This window comes from Megalops cyprinoides, chromosome 6, assembly GCF_013368585.1.
Source record: "Megalops cyprinoides isolate fMegCyp1 chromosome 6, fMegCyp1.pri, whole genome shotgun sequence".
In the NCBI taxonomy this organism is placed as follows: Eukaryota; Metazoa; Chordata; class Actinopteri; order Elopiformes; family Megalopidae; genus Megalops; species Megalops cyprinoides.
In genome coordinates, this window is record NC_050588.1 from 31,579,508 (window position 1) to 31,600,974 (window position 21,467).

Sequence of the window (21,467 nt, forward strand, 5' to 3'; positions counted from 1 at the left end):
AACACATCTTCACAAGCCCAGCATCACCGATGGGAACCGGCAATCTGAACAAGGGGATCATTCAGAGGCGGGAGAGGAACCTTCATCCCACACAGTTTCTCCGTAGGAGCGAGCGGCACTTTGAATCAAGGGAACCCATTATGTGATTGTCTTGGGGGGGGGGCCTCATGGAGCACCCCCACCGCACCATGTGAGCATTCACTGTACAGCCACTGTCCCTCCATTCGCAGCCAGAGGCGCTTGCTTCCGGTTCTCTCTCACATTCACACTCACTTCTGATCCTGACCTTTCATCCCTGGGCTCGGCGCACTATGTGGCGGTGCTGTGTTATGATTAAGCAGGATCACACACGAACTCCCAGCTACAGAAATCAAATGTGATTAATTAAATTCACCAGGGATGGGGGGGGGGGGGGGGGGGGGGGGATGAGGAATATGTGAACCGTAATGAAATGGAGGGTGGAATGTTCACAAATTGACCTTGGGGGTTGATGATATAAGGCCTCTGGATTAGCGTTTCCGGCCCCCAGCATAAAACCCTCAGTACCACCGTGTCCACATTTCATGTACTGCACAGAACGTGGAGTCCAGGAAAACATGACAAGCTGCTCTTCCTGTGGGGTTTCTTTTTTTTGCTTTTTGTTTTTTTTGCATCGTTATCCCTGGTTTTGGCAGCTGTATTTGAGCCACTTCTATCAGCAATGCAAACAAGGACACAAAAATGGACACAAATCCTGTATACTCTCCTCTGACCCCCTCCTCTATCGCCGGTGTAATCTGTCGCTGGATCCGGCATGGGCAGAAAGCAGATTTGGGACGATAACGATCAGGCACGGTGTAATCCCCTATCAGGCATCTGCCCCCCCTAAAATGTCCAAAGTCCCCCCCTACCTCCTCCCTGATAGCCGCATCTCTCGTTCCTCGTCACCCCCAACCCACATTCTTCCCCACCCTCAGCAGATCGGGTCTGTTTCTGCCTCCATCAGCACGCCCCATGATTAGCGTTGCACTTCCCTCGTCTTAAAGTGTCACCATGGCTGATTACGGGGACGCCTTTAACATCTTAAGCGAGACCCCCAGGCTAATCGCGCAGTGGAACATGCCTGTACCTACAGCCGGACGCTCTCTGCTGGGTTCCTGCTGCGCCTTTGCAGCATATCACAGCTGGGGCCACATCACTGCCCTGACCCATCATCCACGCTGCTATCTTTAGGCATCAGAACCCTCTTATGGGGCCCTATCAGAGGGGGGGAAAAAACGCCATCCGGACTTGTTTTTTTGCAATCTGTGATTAGAGGGTGGGGACAAGGGTTTGGCTTCATCTAGCCCTGTAATAAATTCAATCATGTCGTCTCACTGTAATCTGGACTAAACTTGAACAGACTGGGGGTTATATGGGGTTCTTTCTAAAAATATTCTAAAAAACACAAAAAACTATCAAACATCATCTTAATCTCTCAACATGCAACTCCTGTTTTTTTAAACCACTTGTAGCAGTGAGAACTAATGCTGGTCAGAGACACACACTGAAAATTGATTTGACACAGATATGTGTTTTGAAAAAATGAAAAATTCACTCATATTTTCTTCTTTAAAAGTGGAGTTAAGTGATTAGCAAATACATACGGCACAGAACTAATCATAACCAACAGACCAAACCAGTACAGCACAGTGAAGGAAACTCACACACCCTGCTGTGTGGAGCAAAAACTGGAAAAGTGCATAGATAGTGAACAGAAACTGCATTGCTCAAACGCTCAGGGTATCCATCATGTATGTCTCAATCTCAATAATGGAATGCAACATTTAAAACTAATCATCTGTTTTGCCCTGGCACCTGCTGGCTCCACTACTGTGCCAACACTGCTGTTAATCTCCATGACACCATTTTCGAGCCCAGCGAAAATCACTGGCCTCGCGCATCAGTAACAACGTCATGCACATCTCAAACACATCTCCCCTCAGCTTTTTGTTTCTCTCCGAAACACTTTTTAACCATGCTTCCCTCCATAGAACATTAGTCTGGAACATTTGTCCGTATTCTATTTTTACTGAATACAGCAACAGGGTAATCGCCCAGAGACCCGTGCTTAATGGTGTCTGGACTCCATGTCAGATGCTGTCAGAGCTGCCTGAAGCTAAAAGTGATGAATTCAAACCGCATGACGTTTCTCATATGGAGAACATGAAGGCATTGTTGCTGGGCTAAATTCAGAAACAAGAAGGGAATCAAGGGTATGTTGTGCATGAGGCTATTAGCATTAGCATAAAAGGGTGCAAGGAGACACATGTAAAGCAGGAAAGCTACAGATATAATTTAACGAGAGCAAAGAATGTGTAAGGTCAGTGTAGGCTGCAGCATCCGCCATTGTCTTTTACTGACAGGAAAAGCCAGTCCCCCCTCTCACCAGGTGCTTTAATCAGCCTTGAAAACACAGCATACTAGCAATGCAAATAAGCCTGACAGTCTATTATGTGGGGCTTGAAAACGCAGCAATTCAAAGGCCTACTGCTGGCAGTAACTAAAGCCATCTCACCACCTCAGTGCAGTCACAGGTTTTGTGAACAAAACCACTGAAACCCTCTATATCTCAAGGAATGATCCAAATGATCAAAGCAAAAGGCTGCATTTTAGTCTCCTAGTCTCAGCCTGGCGTTAGGGCCTCCAACAGAAGCTTCAAAAAGATCTGTGTGTGTAGCTTAAAGCACCTGCTCACTCCTTGGCAGCTCCAGGTATTGCACATACTCTGTATCTGTCTCTCTCTCTGTCTCTCTCTCTCAGCCGCTAAAGTGTGCTAAAAGCCACCGGTCCTTTGGGGCTTTCTCCCTCGGCACACCTCCGCCCACTTTTACAAGAAAGGAAAGTTACTACCTTCTAAAAACGGCACTCTGTATTTACCCAAGGAAGACAAAGGGCAAGGCTTTTTGGTGGAAGGGAGAGGGAGAGACTACAGAGCAGAGCTGGAGGATATGACGCACACGGAGCAGGCCGAGGCCTATCTGCCCGCCGAGATCTTCCATGGCGTGTGGGACACTGCGGTCACGATGAAGTTATGATGCTGCCTGAGGTTATCGTTGCCATCATAACTGAGTCCATGATTGAGGGTCATTAAAAGTTATCATCTCCATCTCGGCCAACCGTCTCGAGAAAGTACACAATCTCTGAAATGACTTCCCGGGTGGACTTAAACAGCAATTACAGCGAGGGGGGGGGGGGGGGGGACCAACGCACAAGATGTTTCCCAACAGATAAATGAAACATCAATAAGCACAGAGAAGGAAGCCAAACTCGACCCTCCCTCTCTTATCTCATTTTGAAGGAAGAGTATGAAGGAAGCAGCCATTTAGACTTGTCTTCCCGATTTGTCCTGGAAACTGATGACAGCATGAATCACAAACAAGCAATAAGTCGGCATGAATCTCATTTAAGTTTGCCAGGTTGTCATGACTCCTTGTAGAGCATCTGAATGCTATTTTGCACGCATCCGTGAATTGACTGAAAGCTGATCTGGGAATCGATCTCTGTACATTTACTTTGATATGATGTTCTTTTCAACACATCACAGAAAGACATTAAAAAAACATCAAAGAGGACAGAGATAGATAATATAACAAGTGGAGTGTCACTGGGATTTAATACAATCTCCTATTGACATTACATTATGTATGTGAGCACAGAATGAACACACACACAAACATACACACACATGCACACACAAACGGGCCATTGTTATTGTAATGAAATGCATTTTAAATGCCTTTTGTATTTACAAATGCAGAACGTTCCCTCGTCTCTGTCTTTTTTTGAGAACTAGGCCACAACACCAGTGACTTGCTGCTATATGACATTGGTTTTTGTAGGACATTGGAAGGAAGATCAGTTTTAAAATTAGATTTGCACAGCGTGTTATAATTATCCCCCCATATGAGTAGATATAAAGGCAAAATATTTTATATGCGCGCGCACACACACGCACATGCTCATGCTCACACAAACACACACACACACACATATAACATGGGCCAGTTTCTGGAAATGATTTCACTGTATAATTATCACACACTCTAGACCGTGTACGCATGTACGCACAAGCACAAAGCAAGATATTTAACTTTCCAAGACTTCCATTTCCAGTTCCAACTGGGTTTCAAAGGAATCTCGGCCTATGCGCTCCTACTGCTGGAAGTACCCTGAGCAGAAACACCCAACCAATCTTAATTACTCGGTGAGCGCAAACACTGTGGAAGGCTTATTCGTGAGTCACACCACATACAGCCTCTCCGCGGATCTGCGGGGAGTTGGGGGGGGGGTGGATCAGAAAGTTCTTCTTTCAAGTAAACGGTATATCGCTGAAGAGAAGCCGTGGCCTAGTTTTCAAGGCAAGAGGATTAGCTCTTCTTTTCTGAGGTGTGAGGGCTTGGGAGAGGCTGGCGGAATGAGTGAGATAAACCAAGCTACTCTGTGACTTCAGCTGCATCTCAGTGCATCTCGCACACGGCTCACCAGAGCACGCCCTGGGAGGTGCTCCTCCCTCAGATCTCCCCTTTACAGGCCTCCGAACCGGAATGGAATTACCTGCCATTCTGATGTTTGTCTACGGCCCATTAAAATAATAAAGTGACTGTATGTGGAATGCTGCTTCAGTTCCTAGGGTCACCATGTTTTTTTTTTGCCTTGAGAAACATGACCAGTGTACAGTTCTCCATCTGTACATTTCTGTTAGTGCTGATACAATACTGCACACAACAGTAAGTTCCCTTTTAATGCAAGATGGCTTACTGATATACACTTTACAAAGACATGCCCTTTATTTCAGTACAAAAGGCCAAACTGTTCCTTCTTGATTTAGATCATTAAAAACATTTCAAATACAACAATACCCATACAAAATTGGTGTGTAACTGTGTGAAATCTTATGGAAGGTTCTGAAGTTCAGAATGCAGATGGAGCAGTAAAGCAGTACAAACTACACAGCTCTAATGAAATTCTAACTTAACGGCAACCAATAAAAATGAATAAAAAGTGAAAACGACATAAACCATAGCCAAGAAATGCATTGTAGAATTGTGACTGTAGGGCAAAAAAATAAAAAGACCTGAATTTTTGAAGTAACTTTGAATATAATGAACATTAGGCAATTTCTTATTTCTCTGGGCTACCATTCTGCCCAATTAGCTACAGAAAGCACACTAATAAGGAGATATCACAAGTCTGAAAACACAGGAGGTGCGCTGTCAAATGGCTGACAAGGAAGGCAAGTAAAAATCCATTAGAGAGTTATCATAATGAACAGAGACATTTTTAATGGAAGAAATCGCTTTGTGAGTCATACCCAACAAATTTTGTCTGCACTAATAAAAAACACAAAGTATGACATTGTAGCAGAATATGACAGGCTAGCATATGATAATAATGTAACCAACTGAATAGTTTCAGTGCTGACAAAAGTGAGCTGTTTCTTCCTTGACTGGTATTTAGTGCTGTGTATTCTGAACCTGCATTTGCCACCCTCAGTAATGTTAATAGTCAACAATATTACACCATCATCATTTGCAGAACTGAAATTGTTATTTATTACAATTTAATTCATGTATATTCCTACTTTCACAACTTTGGTCAAAATAGTCCCCCAAGTAAAGGACCCAAGAATAGGGATGTAACCAATCTCCCTGAGAGTGATGTCACCATTCTTAACGACTCTGTGTGCTAAATGAGCCTCGTTACCCCCAGCCCTCGTTACTAGCTAATCCCTGTCAAATAATCCCGGTGTCCCAGGGTGAACGTCGCTCCAGGCCAGGGGGGTCTGCTGAGCACCAAGGGTTTCAAACAGGCATTCGTCCCCAACAGCCAGCTCTCCCACTTACCGTTTTCCATACACACACACACACACACACACACACACACACACGCGCACACGCGCACACACGCACACACACACACATGTGCACACATGTGCTCAGACACATGCATGCACACACACACACACACACTATATTGTTGGAGGGAGTCCCTGCTTGCACTTAGGACTGCCACAAAGGCAGGCTAAAAGCACTCAGCAGAAGGAAAGTCTATGCCCGCACATATGTGGCTGCAAAAAGGTTCTTTTCCTATTGCCTAGTGCACAGCAAGCAGATGAACACAACATTTCAACCAACGGTATTCCTCTGATCGCTTTCGCTCAGTACCTGCAGTTCTAAGGACATGAATCTATACAGACCAGACTTTGAAATTGACAGGCCTTAGGGGCAGACTACAGCAACAAGACAGATGGAGGTATGAATAATGAATAATCTTATTCCATTCTAAATACAAACTCATTTTACAGCAAGGTAGTTGTCTGTCCGCTCCCTATGTGCCATGTTAACAAGTTACATTTCAGATGGACACCATGAACCAGAGTAGCTTGTTTTCCACCACCAGATCAAACCATCTTTAAACTCGTCAGTGTCACATTTCACTTTCATCCTTCTTGTCTCCTGTACAGCATGAGTGGGTCAGCAAATCAGCTACTGTACTACGGGCTAATTTAATTTTGGAAGTGCAGAAGCGCCCTCTGATATACAACTCTTGCAAAAACTCAATAAATAAAACAGAGCACCTCTGGGAGACCACAAATTTTTAATGAATCGAATAACTACAGATCTAAGTTCACCACTCCCTCTCCTGAGCATCACCATTCCACCTCGGCTTTTAGCTCTTTTAATTTTTGTGCCAAATGCAGTTTAAACGGGTGATGTAAATTATTAAGGCAACATAACACTGTAGCTAAAAGCCAGATCCTGTCAACTTTAGAACCTAAAGGTCCAGACCCCTGGTAAAATGGTAATAAGGGTCAAAGCTCAGTACTTAATTACAGTCTGAGACTGTAGGGAGGGGGTGAAGGAGTATGCATATGTGCCTATCAGGTAACTTCTGTGAGCATGGATGGACAGTGTCAGAAACAGGCCAGCACCGCCTCCCTAAGTATTCATTGGCAGTGGCTGTAGGCTAACACAGCAGTGGTTGTGCAGTGATCATGCAGACCCTTTTAATTCTCATATTCCAGGGTGGCAGCAATTGCCTCAGTAAAATATCAAACTGAATAAATCAACAACATGTAAAACTGCAAACCATGTAAATCACTCCGGATAAGAGCATCTCCTAAATGACAGCGTCTGCTGAAAGCATTCATTGGCCATAGCTGTGGGCTAAAACAGCCATGATTGTGCAGATCCCTCTCTCCTGCTGATGCTGGTGATGGCAGGGTCCTCAGTTCTTCCGCCCTGTTTCGCTTTGGCTCCGAGTCTCAGTCGGTGCGCCCCAGCCCTGGGAGCCAGCACACAAACAGCAGTGTCACTGTGTGCCGGTCCAGCGCCGCCTCTCAGAGACCTCGCAGATTTGGCCCCCGTCCGCAGAGCCAGCAGGAATGTTAATTTGGGTCGGCGGAGTCCGGCGGCGCACCCGGGGCCGGCGCCAGCACCAGCACCGGCTCCACAGATCCCGTTCAGAACCGGCCGTGCGCGCACACACTCGGTAGCGGCGCTCGGTTCTGGGGCACCCCAGAGACAGCCCACCTAAAGCAACCAGTGAGCGCGCCGACCAGCTGAAGCGTTAACGACATCTGCTCAAGAGCGGTCCTATTATGCATTTCACTTGAAACCCTGAAAACATTATCTTCTTATTCCTCCGCCCCCGTGAGTAACCGTCAGATGTCTGGGCAGCAAAGGGAGAAAAAAACAAAAGCTGTATAATTTTAATGCTGCCAGTGCGCTGCATTGCACAGAACCCAGTGAGCAACCTCATAGCCATAAAACCATGAAAAGGGAGGCTGATGGAGAATCCAGAGCTGGGGAATGAAGCGGCTTCCTGTGCAAGACACAAGTGCACACATGGGAGTTTCACTGCAGGAGACAGACCACTGTCCATCATGCTGTCTGCGCGGGAACTTGACCTGGAAGTGCAGAGGCAAGTGACAGCCAATCTTTCTGTGGAGCCTCCCACAGCTCCACTGCAGAGAAATCAGTCCCTACCCTGCTGCGGGCCCACCCAAGCCCGTTCAAGCGACGGGTGCAACAATGGGCTCACTCCCTGCTGTAAAACTATCTGCACGCCACAAGTCTGGCGGTCAGCCAGTAAATGTAACATCGCGGCCTTTTCGTGTGGATGTATGAAAGAACGTACAGTACGACATGCGAAGAGCACATCCAAGATTACAAGATGCAGATTTTGAGCTAGTTGGATGAAAAATTAAAAAAGAAAATTAAGCTTTGAATTTACACAGTCATTTTATGATAAGGTGAGGGTATGGGATCGAATCCTAGGAACGCTAATTCCTCACACCCTTTTTTTTTTGCTCTGCACATATTTTTCTCATACAGTGTGTACATGTTCAAAAATGTTATACATGGAACTGATGTAACTGAAACGATTTTCATCGGTTCCGTAAAGAATGACACTGTTGATCGCTGCCGAGCAGAAACACAAAAAAATGCGCTCATGAGCAGTTTACTGAGCAGTTTATAGATTATTGAGAAAGAAATGGATGGTCCTGTTTAAGGAGAGGCTCAGCTAAGCACCAGCTCTTTCGAGGGATGAGAGCTGAGCAGCGATACCGCGGCTTCTTCTTTAACGTGTCAGGACTGGCATGCCAAAGAGCGCCGGGGACCATGCAGACTGGAAATGGTCAAGCGCTCTGCGTGACAAGCAAGACAAGCAGGAGGCGGACACATGATCGAGGAGCATTTTAACACAGAAAAAATAACTCATTACACAAACACCTCAAATGATCTACCTGTTTATTACTTATTAGACAACGGTTAAATACACCCTTTGACAGGGGTTTAAATGGTGAGGATTGCACAACTAACTAAAAGCTGAGTGCACATCAAGTTTCTCACATTGTAATTTGTCACTTTCTGTAGAAATATGGTTAATATTTACAGGGAAATGAGATAAAAAGGCTCATTGGTTTCAGACATTCATACTCTTCCCTCACTCTTTTTCCTCACTTTTCTACCTGGAAATTTTCACGGAGCACCTTCTTTCACAAGACCATGTCACTATTAATAGCAGTGCATTTCATAGCTTCACTTTTTTATGCCACCCAATTACTGGGACATGAATTGGAAAAGATAAGCCTGGGTTGGGCCTCTGAGGAGCATCTCTCCTGTCTAATGCAGACGCAGGATAAGACAAAAATCACATCAAAGACAGATAGGCTATACAGGCAGACCTAATGGCATATAAAAAAAAATCTCCCACCACACCACAATTAAATTCATATTTTGCACTGTGCTGTTTGCTGTTTTTTTTTTTTTGTTTGGTTCTTTTTTGAATACATCAAGAGAAAACTGACTAACTTGGCAGAGAAGAGGAATCTTTTGAAGTGAGTACCGAATGCCGTGGTGCTCCTCTTCAAGTATGTCATTGCTAACAACCCCGGAAACGAATGGCAGCGATGCCACCAATCAGAGCAGAGGCTTGTGCCATGTGATCGAGTTCTGTTTATTACTTTGCACGAGTAGAGAGCTGTGCCCCACACCACAAAGATATAAGCCAATGATGACAAGGTTTCTCTGCCCACCCCCACAGAGCATGTCCCCCCCACCCAACCCACACCCACCCTCACTTCCTCCTTTCCACTGTTAAGCTGTTATCAGGCGGGCTTGGTTAGTTCAGATTTTCCTAAATGCATTTTCCATGATCTGTTCTGTCATCTTTTGACCTGTATCAGCTCAGCTGGTTAGTGTTACTGGTGTTACCAGCCTGTGTGCATACCTGGCAAGCTACATGACTACATTACCGCTTGCAATTAAAAGTGAGGAGATAAAGACAAAGGAGAAAACAGCTCACCACCACTGCTGATAACAGCAAACCTGAGATAGACACGGGTAATATGGAGTCTATTTTTTGGGGAAAACCTCAGCCTTGGAGAGCAGACAGATCCCAGGCAACTGTCTCAGGAGATTCCACCATTCAGTGTGATGTTGTGTAGTACAGCTCTAGTTGTGGGTTAATGCAAGGAAAATGCAACCATGCAATGCTGGCCCAGCCACTTTTGACCCCAGTCTACACTACTCTACTCTAGTTCCAGCTTCAAAGGGTAAAAGGAATTTACGAAATCAAGCCATCCACTAATGATTAGCACCAGACAATGACTTAGTTAATGGTGGGATGAAAGGTTTAGGAACATCACTGACCTATAGCTGTCTGCAACAAGAATCCTTCTTCCATAAATAGCTGAGCATGAACATTTTCAGGAGGAGGGGGGAAGGGTAAACCTTGTCCTCACCTCAGTGGACAATGTGAAGCAAATGGCATAAAAGCTGCAGCCTTCAAATGTCAGCAGTCTGAGCCATTAGGCCAGGACAAGGGACAGAGTACACTCACAGGTCCAGCAGAGTAAAGAACACACACACACACCCACATGCACAAACATACAATCACATACACACACAAGCACACACACACACACACAATCTCTCTCTCTCTCTCTCTCTCTCTCTCTCTCTCTCTCTCTCTCTCTCTCTCACACACACACACGCACACACACACACAAGCACACATGTGCACACACAGACACACACAGACGCACACACACAAGCACACATACACACACAATCTCTCTCTCTCACACACGCACACACACAAGCACACATGCGCACACACACACACACACACACACACACACACACAAGCACTGTGCACATACAAGCACGCACACACACACACACACAAGCCCGCACACACACACACACACACATGCACAAGCACCGTGTACATACAAGCACATACACATATACACATGCACATGCCCACACACACATGCCCATACAAGCACGCACACACATGCACACAGGCATGCACAAGCACCACGCACACCCCCACACACAGTCACAACCAATGGCTGTGAAACGTTTTTGCAAATTACAAAATAATGGATCTTTCGGGCGTGACAAGATTATACAGGGGAAAATATTACAAAATATTACCAAATAGGAGCGGGATATTACTCATGATATATATCAGAGTCTTCTAAATATCCCAAAAGCTTTGCAGCACCCGACAGAGCCTCCAGTCATAACCCATATCAGTTCCAGAGGAGGCTCCTTTTATGATGCAAACCTCAGTAAACGCTGTGATTCTCAGAAGCATCCAAACTCGCCTCCGCAGTGCTGGCGGTGCCATTTTTAATACCTGTGGCCTCCCAGTCCATCTCCCTCCACCACCACAGCTCAAAGCGGGGATCAGAAAAGCAATCTGAGTCCCTATTATGGGGCACAGTGCCGAGTAAAGGAGCTAGAGATGGCTTCAGAGAAAGGCAATTTTGTGGTCATTACGTGGGATCACACAAGGGTGGCCGGGGTCAGCTCCTCATGCCACAGAGATAATGGCCGTGATTTGAAAACGGCCCAGACCCTAGGCCACAGATGGGACCTGGACAACCCCGGTTTGGAGCAAGGGGGGGGGGGAAGAGCATCCAAAACCCTGGGTGTGTGGGCCTGAGCTCCAGCCAGCTGAGGCAGGGTTAATGAAAAGCAATGGAAGGCACAGCGCGGCGCCCGGGAGCTTTGACAACACACCCCCAGGCCCGACAGCATGCCTGTCACCGGAAGGCCACTCCGGTGCAAAGACTCGCACTTTGTGGAATGTCAAGGCACAGCAAATCAAACATTAATCCAGCCAGTTATCAAACCCACCTCGTCACATCGGTGGACGGTGTGTTCCGGGGCCTGGGGGGCAGTGTTCCTTCTCGAGTTTTTTTTTTTTTTTTCTTGAGAAACAGATTACCGATTCCGTGAAAGCCCTGTTTTCAAACTTCGTCTGCACCTCCTCTGTCATCCTCAGCCTCTCCCCCGACTCGGTCGGCGTCTGAGGCCAGAGGGGACTGAGTGCAGATTAGCGGAATCCTGAGCCTGCCAGATGCCACGGTGACCGGGGGGGGGGGGGGGACTGTGTCTCGCCTCTCACGCCCGTCAGCTGTTTGTGTACCAGTAAACATCACATGCCTGGGACACGCCATTCGCCCGGCTGCAGCAGCAGCGTCTCAGCTTCACCGCGATTTTAGCCAACTTTCAGTGAAAAGCGTTCAGAAGCTGTGCGAAATATACCACACGAACAACGCATACGTAAATCACAGGGGTAAGGCGAGGGTAAAGAAAATGACAGACAGAGACACGTGAGGTCTTACCAGCAATTACGTGAACTGTGAACCTGAGAAGTGAGTGTGCAACTTCTTAATTACAAGCCTTGCGGTTCCTTTACCGCTGTGCCCACTCTGCTGCCTAAATGCAATGGTGCAACCGTCTCTGCCTGCAAGTAAACATCTGATTTGTTCATGCACCCAAGGTGGGTAGCAACGAGCATAAAAAAAACCTCCTTCAATCTTTAAGGTTTTTACTATCCCTGTATGCTGGGCCAACGGAATAATACCCCCTCCCCCAATCACAGGGAAGGTGTTCACTATCCAAAAACAAAAGCAAGCATTCTAAACTATTGGTGAATTTTCTAAAATGACTCTAAATAAATATATATGGCTTAAAGAAAGATACACTCAGATACAACCAAGAGCACATGTATAACATTATATGATTAAACATACCTCTGTTTCATCTAGCTAGATTAAAAAAGACAATCTTGCCTTCCCTGCAATCCCTATTACAGTGACTGTCTGCAGCCTCTGAAGTATGGATGAAGTTTGGCCTACACCCCGTTTAATTACCCTGAGCTGTGATGAAGGTGAGGAAAAAAAGCCAATTCCTTGGATTTAAATTGGATTTATTCTGTTCTCCCTATGCAAACCCAGAGCATTCAGCAAACATCCATCAGTACTGTGTCTAAGCACATCTTCTGCTCTAAAGAATGGTAATTACTCCTCAAGAATCACCGGTCTTGGCTGGTCGGGTCCCACTGGGTTTCTGTGTGGAGGGCTCTACTGGCACTGGTGGTGTATCAGACCCTGCCATGCACTAATGCTGACTGACATTATTACATTGAATTTTTGTCATTTAGCAGACTCTCTCATCCAGAGTGACTTACACGGGTTACAATTTTTACATGTTATCCATTTATATATCTGGGACATGGCTGCAGCGCCTGGGTCTCTGCGAGAGCGCTGCCTGGGTCTCTGCGAGAGCGCAGGCCGGGTCTCTGCGAGAGCGCAGGCCGGGTCTCTGCGAGAGCGCAGGCCGGGTCTCTGCGAGAGCGCAGGCCGGGTCTCTGCGAGAGCGCAGGCCGGGTCTCTGCGAGAGCGCTGCCTGGGTCTCTGCGAGAGCGCAGGCGGGGTCTCTGCGAGAGCGCAGGCGGGGTCTCTGCGAGAGCGCAGGCGGGGTCTCTGCGAGAGCGCTGCCTGGGTCTCTGCGAGAGCGCTGCCTGGGTCTCTGCGAGAGCGCTGCCTGGGTCTCTGCGAGAGAGCTGCCTGGGTCTCTGCGAGAGAGCTGCCTGGGTCTCTGCGAGAGCGCTGCCTGGGTCTCTGCGAGAGCGCTGCCTGGGTCTCTGCGAGAGCGCTGCCTGGGTCTCTGCGAGAGAGCTGCCTGGGTCTCTGCGAGAGCGCTGCCTGGGTCTCTGCGAGAGCGCTGCCTGGGTCTCTGCGAGAGCGCTGCCTGGGTCTCTGCGAGAGAGCTGCCTGGGTCTCTGCGAGAGCGCTGCCTGGGTCTCTGCGAGAGCGCTGCCTGGGTCTCTGCGAGAGCGCTGCCTGGGTCTCTGCGAGAGCGCTGCCTGGGTCTCTGCGAGAGCGCTGCGGAGGAAGGAGGAGGAGGCCTACCTTCGTCCGGGTCGTTCCGCGCCGAGGCCTCGAGCAGCGCCACGCTGGCGGCGAAGGAGACGCGCTTGCGGGGCTCGGCGGTGGGCGCGTGGCCGGCGCCCCGCCGCTTGTCGGCCTTGCGCTTCTTGTTCTGCATCTCCTTCTCGTAGAGCGCCCATCGCTTCAGCTGCTGCGTGCGCCGCTTCTGGGCCGCCCGCAGCCGCTCTAGGCTGGGGACCTTGTCCAGCTGCTGCAGCTCGTGGATGAGCTCCAGGTGGTTGGCCATGGTGCCAGATGCGCTGACAGGTGGGCTGGGGGGGGGTGTCCTAGCGGGGGCTGCTCCTCCTTGGGTGGCCGCCTCCCATTATGTCCCACGGCTCGGTACCACCTCCCTGTAGGGGTGAGAGATGCCAGTGAGTGGTTGCCGGTTCAATTCCCCACTGGGGCACTGCAGCTGTACCATTGAGGAAGGTCATTCTTAACCCAGAATTGCCTCATTAAATATCCAGCTGTATAAATGGGTAACATGTACAAAATTGTAACCTATGTAAGTCGCTCAGAATAACAGCGTCTGCTAAATGGCAATAATGTAATGCAATGTAAGCAGCGCAATCTACATGCTTGGCACTAATCCAAATTTAAAAATAATCTAACCAAGAGAAAAAACCAAAGGCCTGGGATTAGAGATATTTCAAAATAAATTTTAAAAAGATGTACTCATTTAAGTCACATAGAAATCCTATCGAATGTGTCCCTCTGTGCTATCAGATATGTCTATGGTGCTGACTGGATCAATGATTAGACACTCATTAAATAACCACACACAGCCTTCTAGACTCTTTCATAAGAATGTAATATTCCCTATTTCCAGTTACAGCATCAATTATTCTCCACCTGCAGGTTATCAGACCAGCTGTCATCCCCTTTCCCCACACCTACAGCGCTACACGACGGCAACAACTCCATCTCGCCTTTTCTGACCCCGCGGCGAGAACTAACAGCGTGACTAATGCCGTCATGATTGCGCACTGTTACAAACCGAGAACTCAGCGGTTATCAGACAACACCGGCGGAGTTCTCCTTTCCGATTACCGCGGCGCCGCGGGCCTTTGGGGGTTCCGCAGAAGTCTTAGCAAAGAGTCTGCAGTTAGGAATAAATGAAACGAACGCCGTACTTGTGAAGGCAGATCGTACCATCGATGAGGTGGTTTCTGTGCTTTCATGTGTGACGCTTCGTTGGAACTTTCCATCCGCTCACTGTTCTTCACCTGCCTTTATATCCTGTTGAAAGCGGACGCACAAATAACCTAGACTAACCACTTCCTATGTAACCAACATCCAAAAACTGTTGCACACTTAGAACTGGCCCTACCACAACACCTCACCACCTCCTCAGTAGTCTACATGACAACTGGTCTTTTTACTTGTCTACATAAACTGTCTCTAAATCTGGATTAGCGAATAATTTCAGCACTGACATGTATGCAAGGGATACAGTCATATTACGTATTAAGTCATCGACATCCCTGCTGTACCTTGCATGTAAAACAGCTGACAATTCTGTGAGCTGGGTTACACACATATTACAAGATTATCATAAACTCTTATCTGATGTCTTTAAAACAATCTGACCAATCAATGGATGTCCACACCTAGAATAGCTATCTGATGCTGTAGAATTCTCATCCTGGATAAAAAATAACACAGAAACAGGCACACAGACTCTGTGCCTATGTTTTATCCAATAGTTTTATGTAGTAAATGTATTTTTATCCACCGTGGCTGCCAGGCTCCTGCATACATTTAACCATGGATTGTACAAGTACAGATTCTCTCGTAATTCCACTCCTGCAGTTTCACATCTTGATGAGGCAAAGGCACTTATGCTTTCTTTCCACTGAGCCGTTTTTTTATTCAATCTATAAATGAATGGGCATAGAACAACCCAAGACAACAGTCTGTTCAAGCCTGACTTCAGCCAAAACCACTAACTATCTAGCGTGGAGAGGAAGCCAGAGGCCATTCGACTTCCTGTCTCATCCCGTGTGTGAGGTGGCTGGTCAGGAGCCAAATCAGAGCCAGAGAGACAGAGAGATACAGAGAGAGAGACAGAGTGAAGGAGGCAACGAACACAGCATGTGTTTGTGTGTCTATATGTATATGTGCATGTAAATGTGTGTGTGCGTGTCAGAGAGATAGATAGAGAGAGCCAGAGAGAGGGAGAGACAGAGAGAGAGAAAGGCAATGAGCAGCATGCGTTTGTGTGTCTATATGTATGTGTGTGTGTGTGCGTGAGAGAGAGAGAGAGAGAGAGAGAGACAGAGGGAGAGAAAGGCAACGAACAGTATGTGTTTGTGCATCTATATGTATATGTGTGTGTGAGTGTGTGAGAGAGAGATAGAGAGAGAGCGCAGGGGGTCTCAAAGGGGAGGACTGCAGCACGGCATCGCATGCATTCTCCAAAATCAGCCATGTGGAATCCCTCCCCCCGTCCTCACACTGAGCAGGTAAGGGAAGAGACACAGAGACCCGGGGCTCCGTGGGCCTGACACCGGAGGAATGTGTTACTCTACAAAATATGATCAAGGGAATCACAAAAGAGAGCAACAAACAGCCAATGTGGAGCAAACCCACAGCTGGGAGAGCAGAACCATGCCACGCTCTGTCTTGACATAATTGTGAATGGCCCAACCCCACACACACACACACACCCACACACACACACACACACACACACACACACACACACACACACACATACCCTCTCTCAGCATCTGGGGCACAATCTTTCAACAGCACTTCAGAGACAGTGTGTGTGCCACTGTTGCACTTCTGAAGGAAGATTGGTAAAGAAGTCAAACAATGTTTGTTTTTTTTCCCCTGGTAAGAGAAAAATACAGATTTAAGAAGTGGATTATGTGTTGTGTCAGCCTTTCAGGGGCCAAATGCTGTTGTTAAATGCGGATTGTTGTTTTGTTCTCCAGACGGAAAAGCTTTAAATAAACTGGAGTTCTGACGATACCCGATTATGTCACGGGGTTTCAGTGAGCGAGTTTTTAGTTCACACGTTTCCAGAGGGAAAACCTTACAGTAGTGCACTGCTACGAAAAAAGTGACACTGCATTCAGGGAGATCCCGAACTGAATGAGGAAATAACACAGCAGCACTTCCCTCAGTGGCAACATTTTCATTATCACCAAATGCCTGCAAACACAATGAAGCGGATTAACCACAAAGAATGTCAAGAATTTCAATATCTGGTGGTGGAGTGTACTGGCTAGCATGCTATCCCACAGGAAATGGTTCATCACGCTGCTGAAAAGTACATTGTTCAATTGATTGATGCCCTTATGGCCTTTATGGCCTCATTTATGCAGTCAAAGCCATGTAAATTTATATTAAGCGCTGTTCAGGTGGCCTTTGGGGGCTATAACCAGGGTTGAACATTTTTCATGCGGCTGGCTTTGATATCTGGCAGGTTCTTACACACCTTGGGCCGATGAAGTCGCATCTCATTTCCTCCAGAAGATAAATAAAAGCAAGTCAGAAGAATTTATTTGCTAATGCGGTTTGACAAAAAAAAAAAAAAAGAAAAGCGAGGCTGGATGTTTTATTTCCTGTATAAATGCTAAGTAGCAACAGCACTGATCAGATGAGTCCTACGAGCATGTTGATGAACCAGGGGAGTAATTCCATTACCTAATGCCCGAACACACACACACATACACACATACACACACACACATACCCTCAAACAGACACAGGCACACACATACACACACCCTCAAACATGGACACAGAGGGACACACACACCGTAAGGCACAGACGTAGACAGACAGACAGACAGACAGACACACACACACACACACACACACACACACAGCACAGCAGCCTGCCTTATATCCATCCCCCATCTCCAAAACTGCGATGTTACATCTACACCAATTAAATAAGCTCATGCTTCCAGTCTGATGCATAATCCATCAAAGCACATACACAGAGTCTGGTACTTGTGGGTGATTCTATGTGTGTTTCTTTCTTTTTTGAAGGAAGAAGAGTTCTGCGGTGAGCATGACAGCATCATCTGGCATGCCCACAGTCACAATCTGAGGCTGAATGCGCCTGCAGCAGCCCAGGACACCAGGCAAAGTTTCGCCCCTCTTTTAATGTCCGAGAACAGGAAATTGCCACTCAGCAGCCAAAATAAGAAACGCCCTCCCCCCCTGGGTCACGACCCCATCAGTCAGAGGGTCTCCCAGGAGTTGCCAGAACAGATTCCAAGCAGGACACTGACCAGAACCTGTGTATGGCCAAAGCCTGTGCCGGACTGCATTGAGGGCCGCACACGTTTCAAATACCTTCAGGGTTGTTGACTTTGTACCTCTCATTACAGATCTCACTTGCGTGGTCTTGTCTCCCATTTCAAACAGGCATCCAACTGGTCAGAAGGGGCTGTCTGGAGGGGAGTTTCCCCCCTCAGCCTGCAAGTTTAGTTCGGACGGGTTTCAGACAAACATGCATCGCGCTTTGTACAATCAACAGAGCACCGCTCAGCGAAAACGTTCAAAGCGATCGCTGAGACAGATACAACAGAAGGCTGTACAGGAATGTGGAAGCAGTGGGGCTCAGGGTTCATGATGTTCAGGATTTCAAGACATTCAGTGTTGCACGACAGCCAAGGCCTGGACAACAGTGATGTCTGTGTGGGCATGAGCTCCCCCCCCCCACACCCCCCCGTCCCCCCGGGGGCCCCTGCCGTGTGTTCCACTGTCCTGCCTGTGTGTTCAGGTCTGCTAATTCATCTAATCACCTATTAGCAGCCCAGGGCCAAGCTGATTACCGCTGCAAGATCCCAGTACTCCCATCAATTACTGCTGGGGCTGCTGATGGTGCTGGGGACAGCAGGGGGTGGGCTGGACTCCTGCACTCCAAACAATATTCCCATATATTCTCTCTCTCTAGAATATGCAGCTTCTGGATCCGCTGCACACCAACATAAAAATCCCAATCTGACAATGCTAAAAATCACAAAAAAATTCCTTTCAAAGAACCACAGACATTATGCTTTTACGTTTCACCTTCAGCCAAAGCACAAATGGTGCATAAAGCAAAAAAAATGTTTCCTTTGTGCAATTGTAACAGAGTGGTCTGCAGCGGTATTGAACGGATGATGACGATATGTGCTCCCCAAACAAATTCTTCAGAACGATCTGCACACATTAAGCCAAATCTTGATTTATTATTTTCCTCCATACAGACATATAAAAAAAACATGTTTTTCAATACCCCCATAAAGGAATTCAAGATTGCTCTACACAAGGGTCAGTTCTTTCCACATTCCAAAGCGTGCCGTCATACCACTTGGTTAAGCTGGACCTTTACTTTGTTTACTACATCCTGACCTTTGCCATGCCGGCTCTACAGGACCCTCCCCCTCTTCTCTTAGTAAAACAAAGTTTTTTTTCCCCACAATCTCCATTTACAGAGTTGAATAATACCTGCTTGCCCAGGCTGGCTAGCATACACCGGCATAAGGGAAGACAGCAACAAGAGTTTTTTTTTTTTTTCTCAGCCTTCCATGAACGCATTGAAGCCCGGCAGTATTGCTGGTTAAACTGCAGTTTGACCTGTGGCCGGTACCTCCCTCTCACCCTACCATGACCTCTCACACTGACATCTCCGTGACCCTTCCGCATGCAGACACCCCTTGCACAGGGCAGTCTCCGCGCCATTAAGACCACCACCTCCTTCTATACAGGTTGGGCTAAAGGCTGGGTCTTTAACATGCAGGCTAGTATTTTTCTTACCCTATTGATTGCTGCAGAAGCTTTGTGTGCTACATAGTGCACCCCGTGTAGAGAAGGCAAGGAAACAGAACAAACAATACAAACTCTTAATATTTTGACAAATATGAGCACTGAAACCTGTTGATTGAACTGAGATTTGGTTACACAAGATGTCTCCCATGGTTCCTTTAATGAAGACAATAGCATTTTTTTCCTCCTCTCCTCATGATCCAGGCTCTTCAGTTCTGGACCTTCTTTGCATAAAGAGCACCACAAGGCTAAGAAAACTGCATGGTGTCATTTACCAAATTGAAACCTCCACTTGTTCTTGTTGTGTCCACTTCACTTCTGCCAGAATACACTGCGATTGTGAAATGAGTTTGTGGCTAAATTTTTTAACAGTTCAAAGTTCCATGCAATGGCTGCCCACGTTGCGCATGTTTTTGCTGGTTTATTCAAATGAAGGTGTGAAGTTGGATGACCCTTATCTCTGGAAGTGTCATTCACTCTTTTCACCACTGCTAAACACCGCGTTGACGTTTCCTTGAATGCGAAGGTCCATAAGAAAGTATGACGGTGGAAGGGTCAGTGACACAGCTTGAACGATTGCACAGTGCAGCCTATTTCTCAGTAGTGGAGGTAGGCTTACGTATACACACACACACACACACACACACACACACACACACACACACACCATAAGAAGCAACAAGTGTCCTCACAACTTGCCTCAGTGTAGACAACTCCAGCTGTTAAGTGAAGGAGTAACACCCATGTCCACATTTAGCAAGGCTGCGTTTATCACTGAAAAGGGTTTAAAAAAAATGGGCCCTAGTAACACTTCCGTGTTTTATCAGTCCCTGCTCTTTACACAACTGAATTCAACTTGGCATGTTTGGCATGTTTTCTAAAAAACACGTTTTCCAGTTCCCCTCTGATTATCATTTAATGTATGATACAAAAACATTTTTCCGTTCATATCTAACCTTTCTTGCTAAATGCCAGAGCCTGTCATCTGCAAACAGGAGCCACACACAGCACCCTACTAAGAGCAAACTGCCTGCACTGGCATTGTTCTGAGGAAAGCAACTGAAAAGGCCTCATCAAACTGGATTCCCCCATTTGTCAGTGTCAGATCTCATAGCTCTCAGCTGCCCAGAGCAGTACTGCTCTCCCCAGCCCTGTAAACACTGCCTTCTTTGCCTGGCTCCTGCCATGCAGAGGCATCTCTGTCCTTGACTCTCCCAACCCTCGAAAATAAATGGACAGAATAAGGGCGGTGTGCGCCGCCATCCCCCAAGTGTCCTCTCTGAGAGGACGTTTTTATTCAGTCAGGATTACTTGTCCTACTTGGCACCGCAGGCAGAGAATTCGCTTCCCCTGATGGCGCCTTGATTTAAGGCGCTCGGGCCAGGCGGATTCTGGGTCATTGTCTCCCCAGTCGTTGTTACAAACCAGGGCAGCTATACAAAGCCTCCGCTAACCACACTCAGCCAGCGCTGACCACGTGACCGGGCCCGTTAGCGTCAGTCAGCGCCGCTCCGCTGTGGGTCAGAGGCTGGGGACAAGACAGCAGTGTGCGAGGGCCCCGCTTTCATCTCGGCCTCAAAGGCGGGGCCGTATTGAACCAGGACCCATAAAATGCTCAGCTATACCAAGGCCGCTGAGAATCTGCAGCAGAGGGGAGATATATTTTACCCAACCGTGTGCCCGGATATCCAAAAGATTTACACCCGTGACCATGGGACTGGGCCACTGCTCAAACACTGGCGTCCAGCCACCCCCCGACACACGAAGCATGCTCCCCCGTGTCTGTGCGTTTCTCTCCCCATCACTCGGTTCCAAGTTTAATTGCCTCTTTGTCCCGCAGCTTGTGTTTACAGGGGCAGGGCTCCATCCATCCGCAGCATGCTGAGCAAGGAGAGATCAGCCCTGTTTATTTTGGAGCGTCGTCCCTGAT

General features: G+C 47.4%; 1 protein-coding gene across 1 annotated transcript in view; it reads right to left on the reverse strand.

Annotated features, from left to right (window-relative positions):
- Positions 1 to 14,034, reverse strand: part of ppp1r16b (protein phosphatase 1, regulatory subunit 16B) — a 28,865-nt gene extending 14,831 nt beyond the window's left edge. The window contains exon 1 of the mRNA XM_036531305.1: positions 13,742 to 14,034. Within this exon, the coding sequence (XP_036387198.1) occupies positions 13,742 to 14,006 (265 nt within the window). The 5' untranslated portion in view covers positions 14,007 to 14,034. The remainder of the gene's footprint in view (positions 1 to 13,741) is intronic.
- Between the last annotated feature and the right edge of the window lie 7,433 nt (positions 14,035 to 21,467).